Here is a 24,033-nt window from a genome sequence, read left to right on the forward strand (position 1 = left end):
CGTTGTAGAACTCTTCATTTCTGGTTCCTATAATCTGGTATTTAATATCATCGAATTTATTTTGAAGCACGTGCACGTGCCAAAAAATTAGGTCACGGAAGTTTTATGCATTTCTGTGAAATCTGAAAGGGCAAAATTGCGAAGTACACGTGTGACACATGGAAATATATAAAACATCGGAAAGTAGCACGCTTTGTAACGTTTAATCGAGGTAAAACAATTTTTTATCCAGCTTCTAGTTTTTTTTTTCGCTTCCTTTATATTCTGAAAAATATGCGTAAAAATCCGCAGGCTACGTATTATGACGTAAACGGAATGGAACGAATCAATAATAGAATAAATTAAATAATATTAATATTAAAATATTAAATAATATTAATATTAATATAAAAATTATAATAATAATAATCGATAATAAAAGAAATTAAGGACAATGGAACACATATTCGATTTATACTAAATATCCGCGGCTGTCCTGATATTTATTGCCAGTCGCGTACATACGTTCAAGTTATAATTTCTAATACCATTAGAAAGTTAGGAGAATTTTAATCGAGAACGAGCTCTATACCCTTTGAACGTAATTTGTTCGTCACTTAATCGCTGCACGCGGTAAACACTAACGAGCAGCTCTTAAACAAAAGTATTTGTACGTTCTGGTCAACAACGGGGTGACTAGTTATTAGCGCGTTCTCCTGTTTCATTGAAATTTTAATTGCATCAACGTAGTACGTTCTATGGTCGACGTCTTAACATAATTGTACGGATCGAATGTCTTTACGTAAAACTGTCCCGTGCATGTTGACGATTCGCGGCCAATCAACGATATCAGGCCGAATGTTACGTGCTCAACGCTATTTTTTCGCGTTCACGCTCTCATTGTTTGCGCGAAGGTTCAACGCGTTCGCGCGGCGTACGCGATAATACGCGCTCCGGGAATTTTATCCAAGGATAAACGTGTGCGAGCGCAACACGTTGCGACACCACATCCTTTGCCTCTCTCGAAACGTCTTAATAACGAATTATGGTGCAATCGAACCATGCGCGTATAGCGAAAATCAATCGTTTCTAGCCGTTCACTTTGAACACCGCGAAGGTTAATTTGGCAACTACATATATATCCATGTATTGTGTTTCTAACGATTGCCAAATGCTATTTTCATGCATATAGTGATGCCATCCTTTTGTTACGAAGGATTAGCATCAGAGAAATTTTCGGCTTATTACGCATATTGAAAATGTAACGTAAGATTCATCTTTTTTTTCAGCAAATATGCAGAGATACGCACAGGTGCGTTTGAGTATTAGAGCACCTACTGGTTACATTTATTGGAACGCTGTAAAACATACGACGTGAATGAAAGTTCGGATTTATAATAAAATAAGCAGAAGATACAATCGGAAAAAGGATCTCAGCAAGACGATAGTATTAGGACAGCGTTAGGAAACGGTAGGCCAAGAAAAGCCGGTCGAAAGATGATTCGTAGAACTAAAGGAAAGTGTTGAGATATTGATCCGTTTCATAGCGCCGATGCGAGCGAAAAGCGAACTAAAAATTGCGCGTTTAAGCACTAAAATGTCTATATACTATCACGAAACTACGAAATATTACTAATCTTCTATTTACAACGAAGCTCGTAAGTCTCGTGACCAATTTACACGAAAAAAGATCGAGTTAGGGACACGATAACGCGTTAATGAAACTTCTAATCTCTAAATCTCTAGAGAGAAATCCTTAAAAGCTGTAGATCCTTAATAAACAATTTACCGATTACGACGATAAGTCCCCTGATGCTCGTAACCAATTTTACACAGAAAACGGATCAACAAAGTTGCAAGACTTTCGAGTTGGAGGGAATGACGCGTCAACGAGAGCGTCGCGACGTATAATGTTTACAAAGTTTGCGTGGAAATTAACACGATCAGGAATAAGCTGGATCGTTGTCACCGTTTACGATCGTGTTTCCGAGATGAAAGAAACAGCTACTATTATGCAATCGATCGTTTCGAACTAGTAAACGGCGTAGCGAAATAAAACTCGGTGTAAGTCTTAACATACGTTCACTAGCAGGAACGTGTTTTATTGAAACTTTTACGACTCGCTACCGGCTGCCCCAGCCGTTGCATTATTTGAATAACATCGAAGGTTGTTGACCTAGCAACCGAACGAAGGTGCGATCCAATTGGATGTGGATGTAATTACACCTTGAAATACCTTTCGCGATTTGCAAGCACTCGCTAGCAACAGAATGTGCGATCGTCGTCGCGCGTCGCCGTTTCGACAGAATTAACGTCGTTGGAATCTCACAACGATTGAGAAACCGCATATTTACTTCGCGCGAAAACCACGATGAACGAGTTATGTCTCGTTCGGGCTAATTTCTTTGAAGTAGTCAATGTGTCGATTTTTAATTTATGCTTCAAATATGTAATATCGGAAGATAAGGATAGAAATTTTTTTCCGATTACTTACAATTTATTAATATTAAATTGAATATACAAATATAAATTGGACAGGGAACGATATTTATTTAACGGAAACTAAATGCAATACTCGTATCTATATCAAATAACTTTACAGTTATTTGATCACTCTCGTCACAACGAATCTAAAACACACACTCTCTCTCTCTCTAACAACTCTATCAATTCTCACGACTCTACTCTTCGACGACTCGAAACCTCTAACGACTCTACTCTTCGACGACTCAATTAGCTCTGATCTTCGCCAATACACTCCTGCTCGGTCGTGCTCGCTCTTGCTCTCGTCCTCTCTCACACACACACACGCACACTTTTCGGCTCACATACTCTGGCCTCTCGATTGCCACTCCTTGAAATGTGGAACCGTACTTCTGTTTTGACGCTGCTTATCTTTTCTCGCGTCACTGTTACTAGGCGCTCTTGGATGTAAACAAACCACGAAAGACGACGTACACGGTGTTTTCTAATTTCAGCCGATCTCCAATCAAAGCTATTCTACGATATTACAAATATTAAGAATCGAAGATCCAGTGTGGAGAATTTGAAGGGTTGACTCTGAGATTTGAGAGTAATTTCAGAGAATAGAAGCTTAATTCCTGCGATTACTTCCTTCACATACTTCCCCTTTTCGGATCTTGACACTACGCAAGTCTCTTTCGGTCGTGCCGTACACCTCGCTGCAATATGTCCAAATCCGCTGCACTCGGAACACCTAACACCTTCTCCCCTCTCCGGACACTTAACACTTAGATGACGTCACTACCGCAAATGAAGCATCTTCTTTTCTTCATTGCATCTACAGATTGACTGGGCTTCCCGTTCTTCTGGGTTTTAGCCGGCTTCACAATCGACTTTGCTCTGCGACTCTTCTGCTCTTCGTACATCACTAACCTCTTCCTCAACTCTTTGATTGACGTAGCACCGTACAATATAGCCTTATTGTTCTCGTCGTCTATTATTCCATCCACAATGTATTCCACCTTTGCTTCCTCTTCTATGTCCACATGGCTGGCTATTTCGAGCATGCGGTACATGTAAGCCAAACATGCTTCATCACTCTCCTTTTTTGTTTCTTCAAGTTTCTGATGTACTTGCCTACTGTTGACTTTCCTCGAAAATTCTTTCACTAGCCCCCTCTTCAACTCATGCCAAGTCCTGGCATGACACTCGAAGCTCGCAAATATTTTCGCTGATCCCTTCAGCAGCTTCCTGGCGTAAACTGCCTTCTGCCCATCCGACCACATGCACGTATCAGCGATTTCCTCGAACGACTCGAACCATCGTTCGACATTTTCACCTTTGTCGCCACTAAACGACTCTAATGCATCTTCGACGTCTCTAAAACTCAGTGTCGAACCAACACATGCCCTTCGACAATATTCATCACGGTCCTGATACACCCTTCGCGTATCTCTCTTGTATCCTCTTGCGTTTTTCTTGTCATCTTCATCCTCACTTTCGTCGTCGCTTTCTTCTTCCGACGATATGTCGTTACCATCCATGGCCGCTTGTAGCCGTGCGCGTAATTCTACTTTTCTTCCCGTCGTTTTTAAACCCAAACTAGCGAGGCGCTCCTTCAACTCCTTCGTATTCATTTTCTCAACATCTTCATCTTCGTTACAATCACGCTCAGCTCTCTGTACGTTTCCTAAATCTCGTTGACCGGTTAGCTCTTCACCGCCCGTCGATCCCTTAGGATACGATTGTCCAGCCCTACACGCCCGATTCAGCCTTGCAATCAGCACTGACCTCGCACCCGATATAGGGAGGTTCATTCGCGCGAGCTTACTCCTCAGCTCCTCCAGCGTCGAACCCTCTTCACCCGACAATCGTTCGTCCCCAACGTTTGCCATTTTTCACACTACACAAACTTAAACAGTCAACGATATCGTCTTTTACCGCACCGCGTACGGGTAAATTCACAACTAGCTCGAATAGCTCTGTTAAACCGTTTCGTTTTCTGTCTTGTCCAATCCCGGACGAGCCCCCAAAAATATATAATATTGTGATATAATGTATTTACAAGGAGTGGACAATAGAGATGTTAATCAGACAGAAAAAGACGATTGTTGTTCAACCTGAACTATTCACGCCAAACGTACAGAAAACAGCGCAACTAAATAACTAGATAGCGACTCGACTTTTACCAAAACGCGATGAACACTCTCTCGGCAACGCCACTCGCAAAACTCTGTCCTCGCTCAACTCGCACTCCGCTTTTTTAATCACACTCTGTTTTTCGAATGACTCATCGTTCCTTTGTCTTTTTCTCAGCCCCACAACGCACGTGCTCCGCAGCCGCTCGTAGTCAAAGTCACGTAGGCCTTTTTTTGCGTAACCTATTCGACCGAAAGACCGACGATACATCGTTGGGCCTGTCGGTGCTTCGACTTTCTCGCGACATTGTTTATAGTTCGCCCGATATCTCTTAGGCCTTTGTTCCATGATACTACATATATATATACTGGTGTACTGGTCATCTTTTTTCCACACGTTTTTAGCTTTTTAGCTGTTTGTGTATGGGCGCCTAATCAGCCAATCAGAAATAGCCGGTATTCTATGAATCCTTTTCTTCAATGCTCGAAGAGCTGGATATTTATCCAAAGCTGATGCCCCAAACATATACTCGAAATTTTCAAGGGCCGCTGCAAACACGAAGTCCGCCCATGTCGTCTGAGAAAAGGTTTGTATACATTTATTTTGTACCTCCTCTATTAAACAATTTTTTTAATTTACCATGAAAAATGTGAAAAATCGAACTCTTAACTAAAGATCACTAGCTTTTTAGGAAGAATTTGGATTTTTATTTTATTGTCAGAATTTAATGGATAATTTTAGAAACTTCAACCTTTGCAGGTATTTGTTAATTAAAAATGACAAAACTGGTATTATGTAAAAAAGAGTAATGTGTATCCTGAATCAATGTCGAATGGAAATTAGACAGTTCTATAAAAATAATCCTTCTCACGATTCCACAACTTCATAGCTTAATTAAATACAATTCTTCGGCGATATAATTACGAATACATTTACAGGAATTGTGTAATATGATAGATATCTCGTTAAAGAAATTGAAATCGTAAATTCCGCGGATAACCAGCGTTTATCATATAGAGACAGGGATTTGCAAAGAATAAAAGTTGTAGAACGTTGAAAGGCGTTGAGAGAAACGTGATGTTATCCCGTTATTCGTTAACGCAACGCAGTTAAAAAAAATCCCGTAGGAAGATTACGATAATAGATAACCTGAGTCGAGTGTTTGTCGGGGGATCTAAAAGATTCTTTCGAGTTGAGCGTCTGAGATTGCAGAGAAGAAAATTTGGAAGCCATCGAATTCGTGATGTCGATAGAAATCTTCAGTTGGAATCGTTGTATCATAACGTAGTCTGCTTATTGTCGATAAGAATTTACTAAACTAAAAGTGACTACTAAAAGTTTCTATCCTCTAAATTCCATCTACGATTCTATAATCTAAAAACTGACTTTTGCAAACAAACTGTAACATTCGCTTAACGGAAAGACATACGTATCTTGTTTGTACTCGTCTTTTCACAATGAATTCTTGAACGTCTGTCTCTGTGGTGAGACAAATGCAAAGTCATCTCATCAGTTACTCACCTTGCTTCAAATCTCCAAGAGTATCGACGAGCACGTCGCATATCATCGCATCCCATTCGTTCTTTCCCATTAGATCGTACTTCCTCGCCAAGTATCGCGCCACAGCGTTACTCTGCGCTACCGGTTTCCCGTCTATCTCCAGCACAGGCAGCTTTTTATAAGGCATTGCTAAGAACAAACATGGCTCATATGAACACTGTGTAGAGGGAAACGATCGATAGGAAATCACAAGACAGCTTCCGAGGCCGTTGCGTTCTTGTGAATAGATGAATCGAAATCATTTCGGTTTTAATCAACATGGCCTAGTAAAGAAATACAGAAATGTCTTCTTTCTCCTTTTTTTCTTTTCTTACGATTACGATGGACAGGGTATCGCGTGTTTTTGACTGTTGGGAAGAACCTAAAGTTTTTAAAATCAAGGATAAAAGATAATACCAGACACGGAAAAAATATTAGAAAATGTACACGGTTCTTGTAATGAAAATTGAAATGCAAGGAATATAAATCGAATGTCTATTGCGAACGTAATTTTGTGTTTTACACCGACAGGATTGATTTACAGACTTACGTTGATTTTTTGTTTCTCTATTTGCAAGCGACATATAAGATTATATCGAAGACTATGCTGCGTAAAACTTTTATTATACCATTTACGATAGAAATGTCGCAACAGAAGATCGAATTTTATGTCTGCTTTGTTCTTTCGACTTTTTAGCTATGTTCTTGTTCATTTCCGAACTGATTTCAATTTTTTATCCTTTTTTTCCGACAAGTCCTAAAAAGTTTTTAAATTAACGAGAAACGTAGAAGTATTTTTGTATTCCTATTTTAAGTCACCGATTTACGGTTTTCTCAAAATATTCGAAATGCTTCGATTCATTGAAAACAATAAAGATTGCAACACAAAAATTCGAGAATCGTAAGTGAATTAAGTTGGTATTCGATAAACACGATATTACGGAAGCAAAACTTAATGAAAAGTTCGACTTTATTCCGTATGAAATTTTACTTTAAGTAAGTTTAGCCTGCACGTGAAACGAAAGTTTTATATACAGAAAAGTTTGAGTAAATGGTAGATACCTGAGAGTTGAACGATGAAAGTAAAAATCGATTCTTCACGCTTACAATCCTTGTATTCAGGCCAGAGTTCTTCGGGGATCCTCTCGTCGGTATACTCGATGCCAGTATATGCAAATATGTACCGTATATGTTCAGCACGACCACGGGCATTGAAGTAGATTAGTTTGTAGGTAGGTTCGTCGCTCATTTTCCTTGCTCTGTCAACTTATCGAGAAAAATGTTACAATTAACTCGTGTAATTAACAGACTGTGTGCGTGTTCGTGCGTAGAGAGAACAATTTATTTATAGATGGAATAATTCGTATAATACGCAAAATAAATCATTTAGAAGGCTGGAATATGTGTTTTTGAAACAATTAATTATGTCGAAAAATATTTCAAACGAGATATAATTATGAAAAAAATAATAATTAAATGTATGTAAATGTATGTAATAATAGTTAAATGTATGTAAATGTAATAATTAAATGTAATTAGTTGTGAAAAAAATAATAATAAAAAGTAAATAAATGTAAAAAATGAATTAAATGTAATTAGTTTCTTTATACGCACGCGATATTATTGGCGATATATGACGGTCAACTTTATTTTTTTAAATAGATATATTTGTACGTATATTTTTAGATATAAATACATATATTATATAGATATAATAGTATATATAATATATATAATAATATATATGTCGAGTCTGAATCTCCGAGTCCGAGCTCGAGGCGCCCTCCCGGGGAGGGCTCGCGGGAGGTAGCGGTTCTGCGTTGAAGTTCTCCATCGTCCGGTCGCGCGTGGGGTACCTTTATTGTCGATAGTTACACTAGTGACGAGGGCCTCAGGCTTGATAACGAATCCGCGGCCAACGGGAGGACTATCATATAAAAAGCAACAGGATACACGAAATAATATAATTCTGACTAGGACAACATAAACGCAAGAAGTGTTGATATTGAAAAAAATATTTAATTTTGTATATAAATATTTTCATATTTAAAAAAGTTTCCGGAAGCAGGAAGATTTACAAACAAATAATATCATAAACCGAATGTTTCATGATCCTTTTCTAATTAGAGTGTGTGACAGCATGTGAGAACGTTTCTTAAAAATATGACTTATTGCAATTACTTAATCGCAATTATAAACGATTAAGATCTTCTCACAACGAGGCAATCTATCCAAAGTATAAAACTCGTTATACTTGATGAGAAAACAAATCTCTACTTAGGTTTCATTTCGTTTCATCGCGTTCATAAAAAGTGAATTTGTATGAACACATCGTGCAATTTAGTAATTAGGACCGTTGATCTCGCTGCAACATAGATGGATAGAAAAAAGCCATTTAAAATGATACAACGTCGGGAAGACAATTATGAAAATTATAAATGGAACACAAGATAAAATTGTTTAAGATTAATTCTTCTTTTTTTTTTTTTTTAATCGCGAGTGTTTGCAAACGAGGTTTCAATCTGTTTACAATGATAGCAATGAGAGGAGGATGTCTATGAAAGTTATAAATGCGATATTGAATAACATTTCTGCGAGTGGGTTTGTTTTTCGTTACAAATGTTTTTTAAACGAATCTGCAATCTGTTGGAAACAACGGAACAGTAACGGGACGACTGAAAGGGAAATAAAAAAGATCGCGTTTTATTTGAACAGACAAATCTTTGAAATCTATTCGAAAGTCTATTTGAAATGGTACGAGCTCGAAAAGAACGGTGAATACTATAGAAGAAGGATTAATTAAAATTCTTATTAATCTGTACGCTTTGTATATTAAATACCTTGATCGATGCCAAGATAACAAATTATTATACAAAACAGTGAAGTATCCACGTCTGACATTAATATTGAGTATTACCATTACTGTAATTTAATTTTTAACCGATCCTGAAAATTCCTTAGAACGTAAAAAGTATAAAATGTTACTGTTCATTTCAAGATTAAATGCACTGTAATTTAGAAACAGTTATGAAGCGGAAACAAATAATTTATTCAGAATAAGAATTCTACGTAATCATATTAAAAAAAAAGAACGTACTTATAACGCGTTTAAACTCCAAATATGTAAAGACAATAAGGGAAAAAAATTAAACGAAGAATCGTATTTTTTGTAAATTCACACAAGATTTTATCTAAAAAAAAATTAAGATTTTTTGAAGAACGTACAAGACGGAACACGAACAATAAAAAAAGGGATGTTAAATACAAAAAATAGATTGAAATTTAGATGATGAAATATAAAAAAAATGATATTGCATAATTTACAATTATTTTCGATAGCTTACGTCAGTATGTTGGAGTGTAAACTATAAAATATTCAAAAACTGATACCATTCAGACATAATTTAGAAAAACAATAAATTGCGGAAACCGATAGTTAAAACTCGATACGATCGATACTCCAAAGCTCTAATCCTAATAATTACTCAGCAATAATAACCGATAATTCATGTTGTTTAATGTTTCAACTCCGTTTTTTTTTTCTGTATGTGTATACAAATTTTGTACAGTTTGATAAAGCGAAATTAAATTATCATCCTTTTGTACTACTTCAAACATTGAGATTTGTCATCTTCAAGGTCGATCACACATAGTTTCAGATTGCGGAATTGCAAGGGTAATTAATTTTGCAATCGGTTTTCCTTTGATATAGATGTGAATACAAATAGCCATTGATTGACAATATACCGAAGCAATTCTAGTTTAATTTGAAGTCATCGATCCTTTGATATTTTTGGAAGAATAGTAAAAGTACAGAGAAAACAAGAAAAAATGGCGTTAACTAAAAGATAGCTCCAATGTATGTCATAAATATTATCTATATATCATTTGTAAGATGTAAGTGACCAAGATATCGAATTATACAAAAATTGTATGTAATGATTAATACTTGAACGTTACTTACATTTATGTACATGAAAATTTGATCTTTTATTAACTAAGTTATTGATCGACAAAATGACTTCCTACATAATTCTCCGCCTGAACTGAAATGCATATTTTTTTTTACGCAAGCCTTATGTGTAGCTAGTAACGAGCAAACAGATTAATTACTTTACACACGGTCGTATCTTGTTTGCTGTAGGCGAGTTCTCTCGTGTAATCAACGAAGTACTCAACTTTAAAGCGATAACAGAAGAACATTATTGTATCGATAAAAATCATGCTTTTTTCAAAGAAATATGTAACTCGTATTTTTTTTAAAGCAACCCTCATAACGTATTGAATATGTAAGGAAATTCGAGGATTTGGGAATACAAATTATTGACTATATTTCCCATACAACAGTTGTACACCTATATTCCTCTCTAAGAACGTCTTGCACGCACGCTGGTTGCCAACCGACTAGCCTAGATTCTTCTAACATCTGGCAACAGTCTTTTGTCTCCACTGAGTCCTTGACGCCCTCTAACCCTTACACACACACTCTCATGTACAGTGTAAATGTATCACTTCCCTAACAGAATAAAATAATCATACATTTTTTTTTGTTCAACATTTGTAAAATACGATATTATCAAGATCACCAAGCAGGTAATCTTCAATTCTTAATTAACATAATAAAAAACATAATTAATGATTGGTTGATGGTTTTATTATTATCTCTATAATACAAAAGCACAACATCGTGTCAACAGTTTATATAGTTCGTATGTTTCTGTAGGAATACACAAATAATAGTTCTCTATCACAACGTAATCTAAAGGGAAAACCCTAACTAAATGACAAAAATATCGGTAATAACTGGAACTAATGAATGTTAAAAGCAATCAGTATATTCCATACAAACTTCCATCAACACGATTCGTTCTTCATTCTCTCAACACACTAAGGCCGTGTCACGTCGATTCGGGGTAATTTCACGTTCCGCACGCAAGGTGAGAAATTCGTACTTAAATTTTGATTGTTATTAGAAAATTTATTGAACACTGACAGAGTAACAATACAGAATGGTCAAACAGCACAGAAAAGAATGTTCTTACAACGACTCGAGAGGTACTTTTTTATATCAAGGACCCGGCTCCTGTGGAGGGGCTATCGCTGGATGCCGGTCACATAGGGTTTCTATTACTGCTTAGCCATCATATTGCTGACCAAGGTATGTGAGGCATAACCATCCTTTCGTTGCGTTCTCACGACCACCGGGACATTCCCCCCTCCTTAGCTTCGCTTTGCTCCGCTAAAGCGTAAGGCTCTGGTGGGGCTTCTAAGTTGAATGATCCCCTCATCTTCGTCTTCGGTGATATTTTGGAAGGTGACCGTCCTTGGTACTGTTGATGTTTGATCGATCCTGTTTACGCGAGCGGTAGGGCAGAGTATTTTGATACGTACATTTTTAGGAAATGATCGGCGTAGACATTCGAAAAGTTTACATTTGTACATTACATATATTGTTCCTAGTCCTAGGGCTATGATTCCTAATATTTGTAGTGTGGATATGCCATATTCCTTCAATGAATTTATGCGTCGCTCAAATTGCAGCGTACTGATTTGTGTTTGTAATGTGTCGAGGTTGGCTTTATATTGGTTAAAATTGTGAGTTACTTTTGGAGCTGTTTCTAATATTTTCTCTAATATTGGAACATCTGTTTCTTCGAAGCTGTATATGCTATTCTTAAATTTGGTTTCGTAAGAGATATTTTTATGTGATCCTCCTATTTTCATAATATTATGATCGTATGTGATTATGCACCCGGTTTTACTGCTAATTAAGCTTGGTTGTCCAATTTCTAGGATTTTATGTGTCTTACATAACACGTCGATTTGTACATTTTTCGCAGGAATAATAATATAATGGTTTTCCGTCTGCAAAGGTACGAACGTCAATTCTTCCAGCTTGAAGACAGCAGTCGGGCAAGTTTTGACCGTCTGTCGATTAGTAATTAATTCTGATCTGCATTCAGGTGAATTGATTCTATTGTGACTCGGTTGAGTTCTTTTACAAATGTGGATGATTGCCGTTCGTTTACAATATTTGTTTAAGTAGTGACTATCGACAAAGGTGTATTGTTCTGAGTCGGTTAGAGGCAAAAATCCGTTTCTATTACAGGCGCAATGAATACAGAGTTTTGTTTGGAAGGTATCGGGTAAATTTTAGTTATTTTCCATTCATCGTTTTCCAAAAGCGGCACAGTTATTGTATATATAAGTTTGTTATCTCTTATCCATACCTTTAGTTTGCTTAGATCTATAATTAGTTGAAAGTTTTGAACTGAAGGTTCGATATGGTTAGTCATAAAGTTTTGTCTCGTTATTTGGTCAAGTGTTTTTAAGAATTATTCGGGTTCTATAACTTGTGGGTTTATGATTCCTTGTTTCCCTAACATAACAGTGTTAAAAATTTCGTCGATGTTTATATGGAGTTCTGATATGGTAGATTCGGTTTGAATTAATAGGGAGACTAATATTTCGTTTTTTTCATTGTGGTTTTCAATCTTGTGTATATCGTTGGCTAAGTTTTCAAGTTGATTTGTTTTGGTATTGTCTAGCACGCGTTTGATGAGTGCGGTTTGGTTACTAAGAATTGTTTTTATTTTATTGTTGGAATCAAATAATGTATCGATGTTCTTGTTAATGAGTTCTAAATCGTTTTCGTCGACAGTTCCGAATAAAGTTTTGGATACTGAGCCTATGACATTGAGCAATCCGCGTTTGCTTTTATAACGCAATAATAATTTGAGTTGCCGAGTCAGGTTTTGAAGATTTCTGTACTTAAATTTTAGGCTGCTTATTTCTGGTATGTAAGCGCAAGGTGGTTTACATTGACGGTCTATTAAATCTATTACGCGTTGTAATCTATTAACTTGGTCAATTGGATCGTTAAGGCCTACTATAAGGGTGATATCTATTTGTTCGTTGCACAGATAGCAATTGTCAATGTGTTCCAGGAATATGTTGGCGTAATTCAATGGTTTTACTTCTAGATCGCTTCTAATGTACTCGAGTGTTATGATGATCCATATTATGGTCTTCTTCCTGAAAGGTAGGGTTTTAGCCTGTTACCGTGGATTCTTGGCGTGTGACCGTTGGAATATTCGATAAGATAGGTGGGTGGATTGGATGAGAGGATTTCTGCAGGTCCTAGCCATTCGTGGTCTAGCTTGTTAGTTTTGTGATCGTTATGTACCCATACTTTATCTTTTACTCGGAATATCGTCTGTGTTTTAATAATTTTTCGCATTTGATCCCTCTGGTATCGCTTTTTGTTAGATTCGGTAACCCGTCTTGCTTTAGCTATATAGGCGTTGTGTCGATTTTTCCAGAGGTTAAACAATTGTTCTCTGGTTAGGCTAGGAGTGGTTGATATTGAGGATGGCATGTTAGCTTGTCGTCCAAATGTTAGTTCGAATGTGGTATGTCCGGTCGTCTCGTGTACTGAATTATTGTATCCCATGCATATTAATTTTAAGTTTTCATCCCAGTCGTTCTGTCGGTCGGTCGTACAAGTTCGAATAAGGTCCTTTACTACGGCATGCGTTCGTTCAAGGGATCCGTTAGATTGTGGATGGAAAGAAGTGGTTTTTATGTGTCGGATTTTGAAAGCCCTTTCAAATGTGTCCATCAATTTACATACGAAATTTCGTCCCATGTCCGTCAGAATACTTTTTGGTGCGGAAAATATGTACACATAGTGATCCAAAAGTTCGTTAATGATTGAGTTGGCTGTTTGGTCTTTTAAGGGTATGAGGATGAGATATTTGGTTAATTGATCTTGGATAGACAGGATAAACTGATTGCCCCGTTTGGTTTTGGTGAGAGGTCCGAATATGTCCATTGCGATTTTGTCATTAGGATTAAGCGGTGTGTCAGTTATCATAGGTTGTTCCTTGGCCCTGATACGATTTAGCTTTTCTCGTTGGCAGGTTTCGCAGTTTTGTATGAATTCTGTAACGTCTTGTTCTAGGTTTGTCCAGTGATGGTGCTCTTGTATTCGTTTCACGGTGCGGTGTATACCTAAGTGTCCTACTAATTCGTTATGATTTTCGCGTAGTATCGTTTGTTTTTGTTCGTTATCGTAGTCTACTGGCGGATCTTGTCCAAATATTAATTTAATTTGAGGGAATCTAGTTGTTAGAAACCTTAGCATGAGTTGAATATTTACCTTTTCTAACGTGCTGAAGATATTGTCGTTTATTCCTATTTGTAAGCGTCCGGTTCGGTGTTTAATAAAGTGTTTGGTTAATTGACGCAACCAATGCTGTTCGTTAAAGTCTCCCAGTTCGGTCTTTGTAATTTGTTTAAAGTGTGGTCTGTTAGGTTTTTGGGTTATCGGAGCTGGGGTGATATTGATTTTCCAGTCTATATACTCGTCATAATAGTCCGGGTTTTCTACATTGGGTTGGATTTCTTCATTAGTGATAGGATACAATCGGGATAGAGCATCTGCAGCTGTATTTTCTTTTCCTTTTTTGTATTCGATTTCATAATCGTACTCCTCGAGTCTCAAACGCCATCGCATGAGTCTCGATGAGGGGTCTTTAACATTCTTTAACCATTTCAAGGCTTGATGATCGCTTTGAATTTTAAATTTTCTACCAAGTAGGTATTGTCTTAGTCTTTTGATTGACCATACTATTGCTAATAACTCTTTCTCGGTTGTGGAATAATTCTTTTCAGGACGGTTCAAAGTTCGGGATATATAACAGCATGGATGTCCGTCTTGGGAGAGTATTGCTCCTAACCCTTCGTTACTTGCGTCTGTTGTTAATGTGAATGTTTTGTCAAAGTCTGGATATTGTAGTACAGGGGCTTCGCAGAGTTTTTGTTTTAGTGTGTCAAATGCAAGTTGTTGTCTATCGGTCCAGTAGAATGGAGTGTCCTTTTTTGTGAGATCTGTCAATGGTTTTGCGATTTTAGAAAAATTACGTATAAATTTTCTATAGTATCCAACGAGTCCTAAGAATGACTTTATGTGGGTCGCGGTCTTTGGTGTTTTAAAGTCTTTCACGGCTTGAATCTTTTTGGGATTAGGCTTTACTCCTTCCTTTGTTACTACGTGTCCTAAGTATTCTAATTCCGGTTTCAAAAATTCGCATTTGTCCGGTTGTATTTTTAATCCTAAATTTTGTAGTCTGTCTAGTATAATGGCTAGATTTCGGTTATGTTCTTGGATGGTGCTCCCGAATATTATAATGTCATCCAGGTATACGAAACAGTTATTTCCTATTAACCCCCGTAGCGCGGTATCCATCATACGTTGAAACGTCGCCGGTGCGTTTTTAAGGCCGAAGGGCATGCGATTATAGTGGAAGTGACCTTGTGGGGTTGAGAATGCAGTATATTTTTTGGAATTTTGCTCCATAGGTATCTGGTGAAATCCTGACGAGAGGTCTAGGGCCGAGAAAAATTTAGCTTTGCCTAAGTGCTCGAGTATTTCGTCCGAATTTGGTAAAGGATACGCGACTTGGTCTGTTTGCTCGTTTAATTTTCTAAAATCTATAACGATTCTCCATTTTTGTTTGCCTGATGCATCTAATTTTTTTGGAACTACCCAAATTGGTGCGTTATAGGGACTGTCCGATGGTTCTATGATTTGTTTGTCTAACATGTCGTTGATTTGAGTCTCGATTTCCTTTTTATGACATTCGGGCTGTCTATAAGATTTGATGTTTATAGGTTTGTCTGTCTTGAGTGTGATTGTATGTTCTGTCAAGTTGGTACATGGTAATGAGTCTGTTTCCATATTAAAAACGTCTAAGTAATTGATGAGGATTTTCTCAAGGGGTTCTCGAAGTTCTGGATCAATATGTTTGGTACGTATTATTTGTGCGAATTTATTAATTTGGCTTAGTTTATCGGGTTTCTCTATTTCGTTTGTAATGTGACAGATTTGCTTACCAGTGTTGATGAAACATACTGTTGTGGGCTTTCCTTCGATGTATTGGGCTGAGATTAGAGTTTCGCCTGGTCTTATCTTGCTATCGGTTTCCTGGAATGGTAATATAATTTCGTCCAAGGTTAGTTTATTGTTAGTGACGCTGTATTGATACTTTGTAAGGAATGGGAGTCCGATTATTCCATCTTCGATTAGGGGAAAGTTGTTAGGGACTACGTAGAATTGATGATTTTTCTTGAGCATGGTTAAGTTGCAAATTTTGTTAGTGGTATGTTTGTCACTTCCCATTAGGAAGGTTTTTGGGTTAGAAGTTTGGACGTTTAGTGAGGCTTTTTCTTTTATAAGGTTGATTCCTGCTCCGGTATCGATGAGGAATCTGGCTCTTCCTCCGTCTCTTCGTTGCAGTACGATTGATAGTAATCTTCCGGTGGTGGTGCAGTTAACTCGAGGTAAGCTTCCTCTGGGTTCTCCGTTGTTTGGTTTACTCGAGGTGGAATCTTTCCTTGGCTGGCAAATGGAAAATTTCGAGAGTAGCATTTTTCGGCTGTGTGTCCAATTCGTAAACACTTTGGACACTTCGGTTTCATGCGGTCGTCTAATGGTCGGCTAGGTAGCTGAGCAGAAGTTTGTGGCTGTGAATCGGTAGTAGTTCGCTTGGATACTAATGTAATGTTGTGAGATTGATTCTTTGGGCGGTTGGCAACACGATTTGCTTCTCGTAACCATTGTTCTCTATCAGCTGCTAGTCGTTGGGCAAGGTTCAGGTTCTTTGGATCGCTAGATACCACCATCTGTCCTATCTCGTATCGTAAGTTGAGCAAATATGTTTTAAGTGCTTCGCGTTCTTCAATATCTATAGCTACGCGTCGTTCTGTTGGTGTGCGGTTTTCGTTTTGGACTGCATAATTTAATTCGTTTAGCTGTTGTCGGAATCTGGAGTCAAAAGATTGTACACTTTCTGTTGCCCCTTGTTTTAAATTCTTTAATTTGTCCCTACAGTTGCTAATAGTTGTTGGTGTTAATACGTGTTGTCTTAAGCATGAATATAAGTCTTCGAACGAGTTGATTTTTAGATATCGTATGTTTCGTTTCGCGTTGTCGGTAATCTTTTCGATGAGTATGAGATCTAATAATAGCTCTCTGTCACTTGCCTTGCACCTAGCTCTTGCTTTGCGGACCGATAAGATGAAATCTTCAACGCCTACGTCATCTTGACCACGTAGTGTCTCGACAGTTCGTATGGCCTTATCTGCCTCGAGCCCTCGATCTTCGTTGTAGTTGTTTATTGGTTTAATCGCGGCGCGGCTAGATGCGGCTCGTGGTCTTTGTGACGTGTTCGGTCCGTCAGTTTCGTCATCCGTTACGTTATCAGCAGCGGTTTCTAAATGGGCGTTTATTTGCGACTGGTCAGTCTCGGTGTCGTATTTTATTTCCATGGTTTTTGCAAGATCGCGTATTTCTTTAGAGCGATTTCTATCGCTAGTTTCCGCAAATTCTTTTATGTTTTTAATGTTTTGATCGGTGCTGTTTCTAAAGCTTCTAAACTCGTGAGTTAGGCTTTCAAATTGTTCAATCAGGGTAGCGATTAGTTCGTTTTGTTTAGCGGTACTCTTGTCAGTTGGGTTCATGCTGAGAAATATGACACTTTCGGCGGAAGAAGAGTCACTATCTTCAGAACGTATTTCAGGCTTACGGTTTCGATAATGTACGAAAGCCAGCTTACCGAGATTCTTTGCAGATCCTTCTTTTGATCAAGGAGGTGACCGTGGTCCTTCGCTGTAGAATCCGTAGAGTTCCCGTTGAAGTTTCCTCTTGATGCGATGAATGGATCCTGGCAGAATCGCCAATTTTGTCACGTCGATTCGGGGTAATTTCACGTTCCGCACGCAAGGTGAGAAATTCGTACTTAAATTTTGATTGTTATTAGAAAATTTATTGAACACTGACAGAGTAACAATACAGAATGGTCAAACAGCACAGAAAAGAATGTTCTTACAACGACTCGAGAGGTACTTTTTTATATCAAGGACCCGGCTCCTGTGGAGGGGCTATCGCTGGATGCCGGTCACATAGGGTTTCTATTACTGCTTAGCCATCATTTTGCTGACCAAGGTATGTGAGGCATAACCATCCTTTCGTTGCGTTCTCACGACCACCGTGACAACAGCAATCTTTAAACGCTTATAAAACCATAAGCAATCGTGAAGTTTAGAATTCGCTAATTGGGCGTCTCTCAATCCAGTTTTTGATCTTGGGCAGAAGGAGGACCTTTTTCTCCAGCAGCTTCAGATTCTCGTAATTCTCGATCAGATCAGACTTGTACATAAAGTTCAAATAATCGAGCAGAGCAACGAATGTTAAATCAGCGCAAGAGAGAGTACCATCGTAGAAGTAGCCGTCATTTTCCTTCACTTGCTGGTCCAAACGTTCTAAAATGAACGGCAGCGTCTCTTCAGCAGCCTTGCGTTTTGCAGCTTTGACCTTCTCGTCCTCCTCATAGTGGAAGGCGGCAATTTCTGAAAATTTGTTTTCAGTTAAATACTCTTCGCTTATGTTATACTAATTTGAATACAGTGTTGTGCGAAATTTAAATGATACTGAAGATAGAATTACAATCCTTTTTAATCCTTTGTCTTGCATTGTTGACATACGTGTATCGTTCGATTAAATCAAATATTAAATCGGATTTCAACTAATAAATACCTGAACAGATATGTACTATCTGTTATCAAGATTCTCATAAGATTTATGCAAAGCAGCACTGGATACTCACTATGACGAATATCATGAATAGTATCAACAGTGGCATCAATATGAAGATTTGCCCAGTCAGTCTTTCCAGCTAAGTCATATTGTTTGGCTAAGTAACGGCAAATAGCTGTAGACTGAGCAACCTTCCTTCTATCAGCTACGAGCATAGGAAGCAGGCCATAAGGAGTCACTAAAACCATACAACTAATAGAATCAAAGATTCTATCGAACAAACAGATTATGATGCTTCTTAAGTATCTAGCTTCCTGTTATCTGTTTTGGAAAGATATAATTTAATTTATTGATAATTTATCAGCAAACGAAGGGCATTGTCTCCTTAACAATACCTATTGTTCTCCCACATATCTTATAGAGCAATGGAGAGTAAACAATAATCTCTGTTATACTCTGCATAATTGTGTTCTACTTTATTTAGCTACTTTAGTTAAATTAGGAAAGATGAGATTTAAGAAACAGAACTTCTTTAAATTTTAAGCTTACAGGGCTTTATTTCTGGCCAGACGTCCTTTTTGATACGTTCATCTTCAAATGGAATACTAGCATAGCTGAAGAAGAACGGATTGGTTCTGCCAATGCCGTAACTGGGAAGTAAGTCAATTTATAGAGCGGCATCTTCGTGGAAGAATAGTATATACAAAGTAAAAACGAAGAATCATTGATGACAAGAATTATATTATTACAAATTATGAAGTATAAGACAATTTAAGTAAAAAGCATCAACTACTAACTACTCGCATAGCTATTTGTATCTTTATATTTTAATATAGCTTAGATATAAAAAGAATATTATTTTTGGATGTAATAATGTATAAACTTGCGCCAAATATTATAACAAAATATTGCACTTTCTATTTAAGTAGGATAGACATATTACCGGCAGCATATCTTTTTTCTATAGCAATGAAATTGTTTATAAAAAAGTTTATAAGAAAACTATCAATTAATGCAAACAACGCATTTCAAAATATTAATTACATTCGCGCGATTCGTTATCTCTAGTATTAATTTAACCATATGGTTCTATACACCCAAGACCCTCTAACAGTAATTTAGTACCATTACTAGTCGTATGTACAATGTATGTTTGTATGCAACTTTCGTAACTACAAAACATTCAGCAGTGATTATATATTCTTCCAAACATAAGAAACATTTTCTAATTGCATACTTAAATTTATCGATCAATTATGAACATATGATAACATTTATTTCTTTCAACTACTAATTTTCAAATCCTCTGCTGTTCCGTTAATTGAACGACGCGCCGACTTTTCGTACAAGTATCTTGTATCTTATCTGTATTATTTAGTTATCAATAAAGAAGAAACATTTTCCAATTGTATATTTAAATTTATCGATCAATTATGAACATGTAATAACATTTATTTCTTTCAACTACTAATTTTTAAATCATCTGCTGTTCGGTTAATTGAAGGATGTCGGCTTTCTGTAGAAGTATTTCATATTTATTATTTAATTATGAATAAGGAAAAAACATACAAAATATAGTTTTTAAACGGTTTATTATTTATAAAGAGAAACTTTGACTCAGGATATATATACTATATATATACTATTTACTTACAATTTTTTTTTTAAGACTTCAAAGTCGAAACAAGCACAGGAAATTTCCAAGCCGGTTAACAGAAACTTGAATGAGACAAAAATAACCTTTAGATCTCTATATGTTCTTCTTCCCCCCTGTTGCTTCCACGTAACTCTTATCCTATTGGTGGAGCTGTGCTGATATGTGAAATTATGACTACATAAAAACATCCGGAAAGACTCATTGAATGATTTTATAGTTTAAGGTTAATAAATTTCCATAAATTAAAGTTGAAAATTTATGAGAACATGTTTTCTGTAACAAAACTTAGTAAAAACAGACTAGTAAGGTTTATAGATTCTTTAATGATTATGTATGTATTCATAAACTAATTCGATAAACATCGTTCGATAAAACGTCGAACAACACACAACATTGAAGCGCGAAATTTCAAATTCAATGAAAGATAAATAACAAATATTGCGAACAAATGATATTAAATTTACAATAATCTCATGTAAGAAAAAATAAAAGGGATAAAAGTAGTACAGAAGATAGAAAAATCTATAAAACTGGTGGCTGGGAAATAGAAAATATATAAATTTATGTTATTAGAGTTTAGTACTTCTGTCGATCAATGTGTTACGACCGTTCGCGGAGAGACGCAGTCGCAGTAGCGAGAGGCGTAAATTCTCGCTACGATTCGGTGAATCGACGCCGCGAAGTAGTCGTTCCCCTGTTTCGGTTAAGATAAGAGGTGGTTAAATGAATATGACACAGTATAGTAAGTTATATTTCACCGTTTATTCCAACAACTTATAACGAAGGCAGTTACGCTGGTGCGTATGTACGAGATTTTTTTTTTTATTTATTTGTTGAAATTACAATCAATTCTCGCGTTGAGAATATGTACGAGATGAATGAGTGACTGATCTGTGGGTGTGTCCTACCCGGTGGAAGGATATTGACCGTTCGAAGGATGTGAAATCAGAACTGTCTTGGGAGACGATGCTGTCTCGGAGGAAAGCTAAGGATGGGTGTGTCTAGCGCACGGGACCATAGGATTTGTTGGTGACGATTTTAGTTAGGAGAGTGAAGGAAGTGGCTTCGTTGTTAATTGGTTAACGAAGGGTCTTAACCGCCCTCGAGAGAAAGTGGTTAGTGGGAGGAAAGTTGCAGCATACGTGAGAAAAACTAACTTTCCCTTGTCCAGTCGGGGTAGACAATAGTCTTTAGAAATTCTTCGGAAACAGACGTTTGTTTGGTTTGAAGGACCTTTTCTAGGAAATCTATGAGATTTATGGAAGGTACTTGAAACTATGGAGGATACGCTGCGAGTATCCGGTGACATCTGGTTGCCATATTGCTCGCGGTGCGACGTAACAAAATGGAATAGAAAGATTATACCACAGACGAAATTATACTTTATACTTTATTATACTTTATACTTTATTATTACATTAGATCAATTGACATCTTTGGAATTACAACGATTCGATACACATTTTAACTAAATATTTTGCAATGAAACACGTATTATTAAACAACATAATCATACTAAATTAATTTAATGTGACTATTTATTATTATTATATAATAACACAGTGATGAAAGAAATAAACTGGTCAAGTAATCTAAGGAACGATAATACGTATCTATGTCAGTGACAGTGAGAAAAATTCAGATATCTGTACTTAAGTGATTACACTTATAAGTATCATTATATATTATATAAATATGATATTTCGAATGGTATCATTTATCACTCATTAAACAAGAGTGTCATATCCAGAGAAATGATTTTACATATCTTAATCTTTGCTTTGATTACGATAGTAATAATTTCTATCAAACTTGATGAGGAAGATACATGAATAATTATCTAAAAGCTGAAAATCTTGGCAAATTCATTTGTACATAAACTAACAGGAATGAATTTTAAAGATACACTCTGCTCTCAACAATTAAAGCTGTCTTGTCGCAACAAAGTTTCAATAATTTTTTATGGACAACATGGCCCAGTTTGCACAAAGACTAAAAATTTTAACATTAAATTTGGATAAAAAATCTTACGGTAGAAGGAATGATATATCCTTCATTTTCGCCAATAATCTGGTCGAATTTAGTCAAGTAAAATGGTATTGTTTCGTTCAAAAGTTGATTCTTCCTCGCTTCCTTCTTTTCAGGATTCTCCTCCATGCGATAGTAGCAGATAGCTGAAACCAACCGTTACGTTCATTTGTGTTTTTCCCCCCAAACGAAGAGAAAATAAGTTGTGAAAGAAGGAGTAGCCTCTCATAGTTCCTACAATTTCTTCATTCTCTTTGCTTTCTTCAATATTGCCTCAACAAGTTCCTGTGGTTCACGATACTTGAAATATATACAATGTTACCAGCGTGGAAATTGTCTTGGAAACTTGGAAAATCTTTCAAGAGGAACAACATTGCTAACTGAGATTCGAGAAAGGAAAGGTAAGTAAATCCTTGCTTCTACTTAGAGCTTTTTTATTTACTTCTGACGAGTAAAGTACTGTTATTAAAATTTGATTAAAAGTACCAAGAATGTCGAGATATAAACAACCATTTGTGGAAAGGTCAGGAGAAGCAGAATTATCGAATAAACGTTATATAACTCTTAGTGATTAAGTAAGAGAAGAGAAACGAGAAAAAAGTCTTTTATCTAGGTCTTAATAAAGTATACTATATTTATCTCCATATCAAGAATAACAACAAGATATAAACAGTCTTCTAGAAATTGAGTAAATATTACATAATTACATCTTGAGCAATATTTTGCGTCTTAGCTTTTGCTTAAACATTATGATAATCTTAAATATCTGTAAATTCTTCACAGACTCTTTGCATCTTCTATACAGGTATCTCATGATCATGTGATAACACACAGGAAGAAAAAATAGAGGAAAAAACAGCGTAAAAAAAAGTTGCGTAGGAGTATCGTCGCACTACATCATTCGACAATTGATGCACGTCATGGCGATCGTCACGGTTTAAAGCAGGCCATCAAAAACACGTTTGTTATCGTACGGAAAAATCTGCGACGTTCCAGCTGTTCAGGTGCATCGAATTGTGAATCATCGGCGGTACGAAGCAAGGCGAGGGGCGTAAATAGAGAAAGAAGAGAAGAGAAGGATTCGCATAAATGATAAAATATAATCGTTCGTTCCTCGTCGATGGCGGATGGATGGCTTTAATCGTGGACGATATCGATACGATTATATTTTATACATTTGAAACAAATATAAAAGACAAGCAAAAACCAGAGATACGATCGTTATGATATTATTCAATCGGTAGCCTATTTACCTCGTTTATTGTTCACCTTCTCTGTCTAGTAATAATTTTTCGATTCGACTGGCGTGACGTTACGTTGGCGGTGTAAGAACACGATTTTTGGAAGCCATCGAATTCGTGATGTCGATAGAAATCTTCAGTTGGAATCGTTGTATCATAACGTAGTCTGCTTATTGTCGATAAGAATTTACTAAACTAAAAGTGACTACTAAAAGTTTCTATCCTCTAAATTCTATCTACGATTCTATAATCTAAAAACTGACTTTTGCAAACAAACTGTAACATTCGCTTAACGGAAAGACATACGTATCTTGTTTGTACTCGTCTTTTCACAATGAATTCTTGAACGTCTGTCTCTGTGGTGAGACAAATGCAAAGTCATCTCATCA

General features: G+C 36.7%; 1 protein-coding gene and 1 long non-coding RNA gene across 2 annotated transcripts in view; one reads left to right on the forward strand and one right to left on the reverse strand.

Annotated features, from left to right (window-relative positions):
* The window catches only part of LOC143304375 (uncharacterized), a 41,923-nt gene extending 18,309 nt beyond the window's left edge, over positions 1–23,614 (forward strand). The window contains exon 2 of the long non-coding RNA XR_013061066.1: positions 22,520–23,614. This is a non-coding gene — a long non-coding RNA (uncharacterized LOC143304375). The remainder of the gene's footprint in view (positions 1–22,519) is intronic.
* On the reverse strand, positions 4,754–6,843 carry LOC117164035 (glutathione S-transferase-like). The gene is made up of 2 exons (XM_076626828.1): positions 6,103–6,843; positions 4,754–5,157 (listed from the first exon to the last, which is right to left on the reverse strand). Exons 1-2 carry the CDS (start codon positions 6,266–6,268, stop codon positions 5,120–5,122), a joined length of 204 nt encoding a protein of 67 aa, XP_076482943.1. The 5' UTR covers positions 6,269–6,843; the 3' UTR covers positions 4,754–5,119.
* Positions 23,615–24,033: the final 419 nt, after the last annotated feature.

Source organism: Bombus vancouverensis, unplaced genomic scaffold (assembly GCF_051014615.1).
Source record: "Bombus vancouverensis nearcticus unplaced genomic scaffold, iyBomVanc1_principal scaffold0033, whole genome shotgun sequence".
Taxonomy (NCBI): Eukaryota; Metazoa; Arthropoda; class Insecta; order Hymenoptera; family Apidae; genus Bombus; species Bombus vancouverensis.

What these genes read in the sequence shown, in the direction of transcription:
- LOC117164035 (XM_076626828.1), bottom strand. Translation starts at nt 6,268, where the DNA reads ATGCCTTATAAAAAGCTGCCTGTGCTGGAGATAGACGGGAAACCGGTA. An exon ending in TCTTGGAGATTTGAAGCAAG is followed by an intron (nt 5,158 to 6,102) that starts GTGAGTAACTGA and finishes ACCTTTTCTCAG; the next exon opens with ACGACATGGGCGGACTTCGT.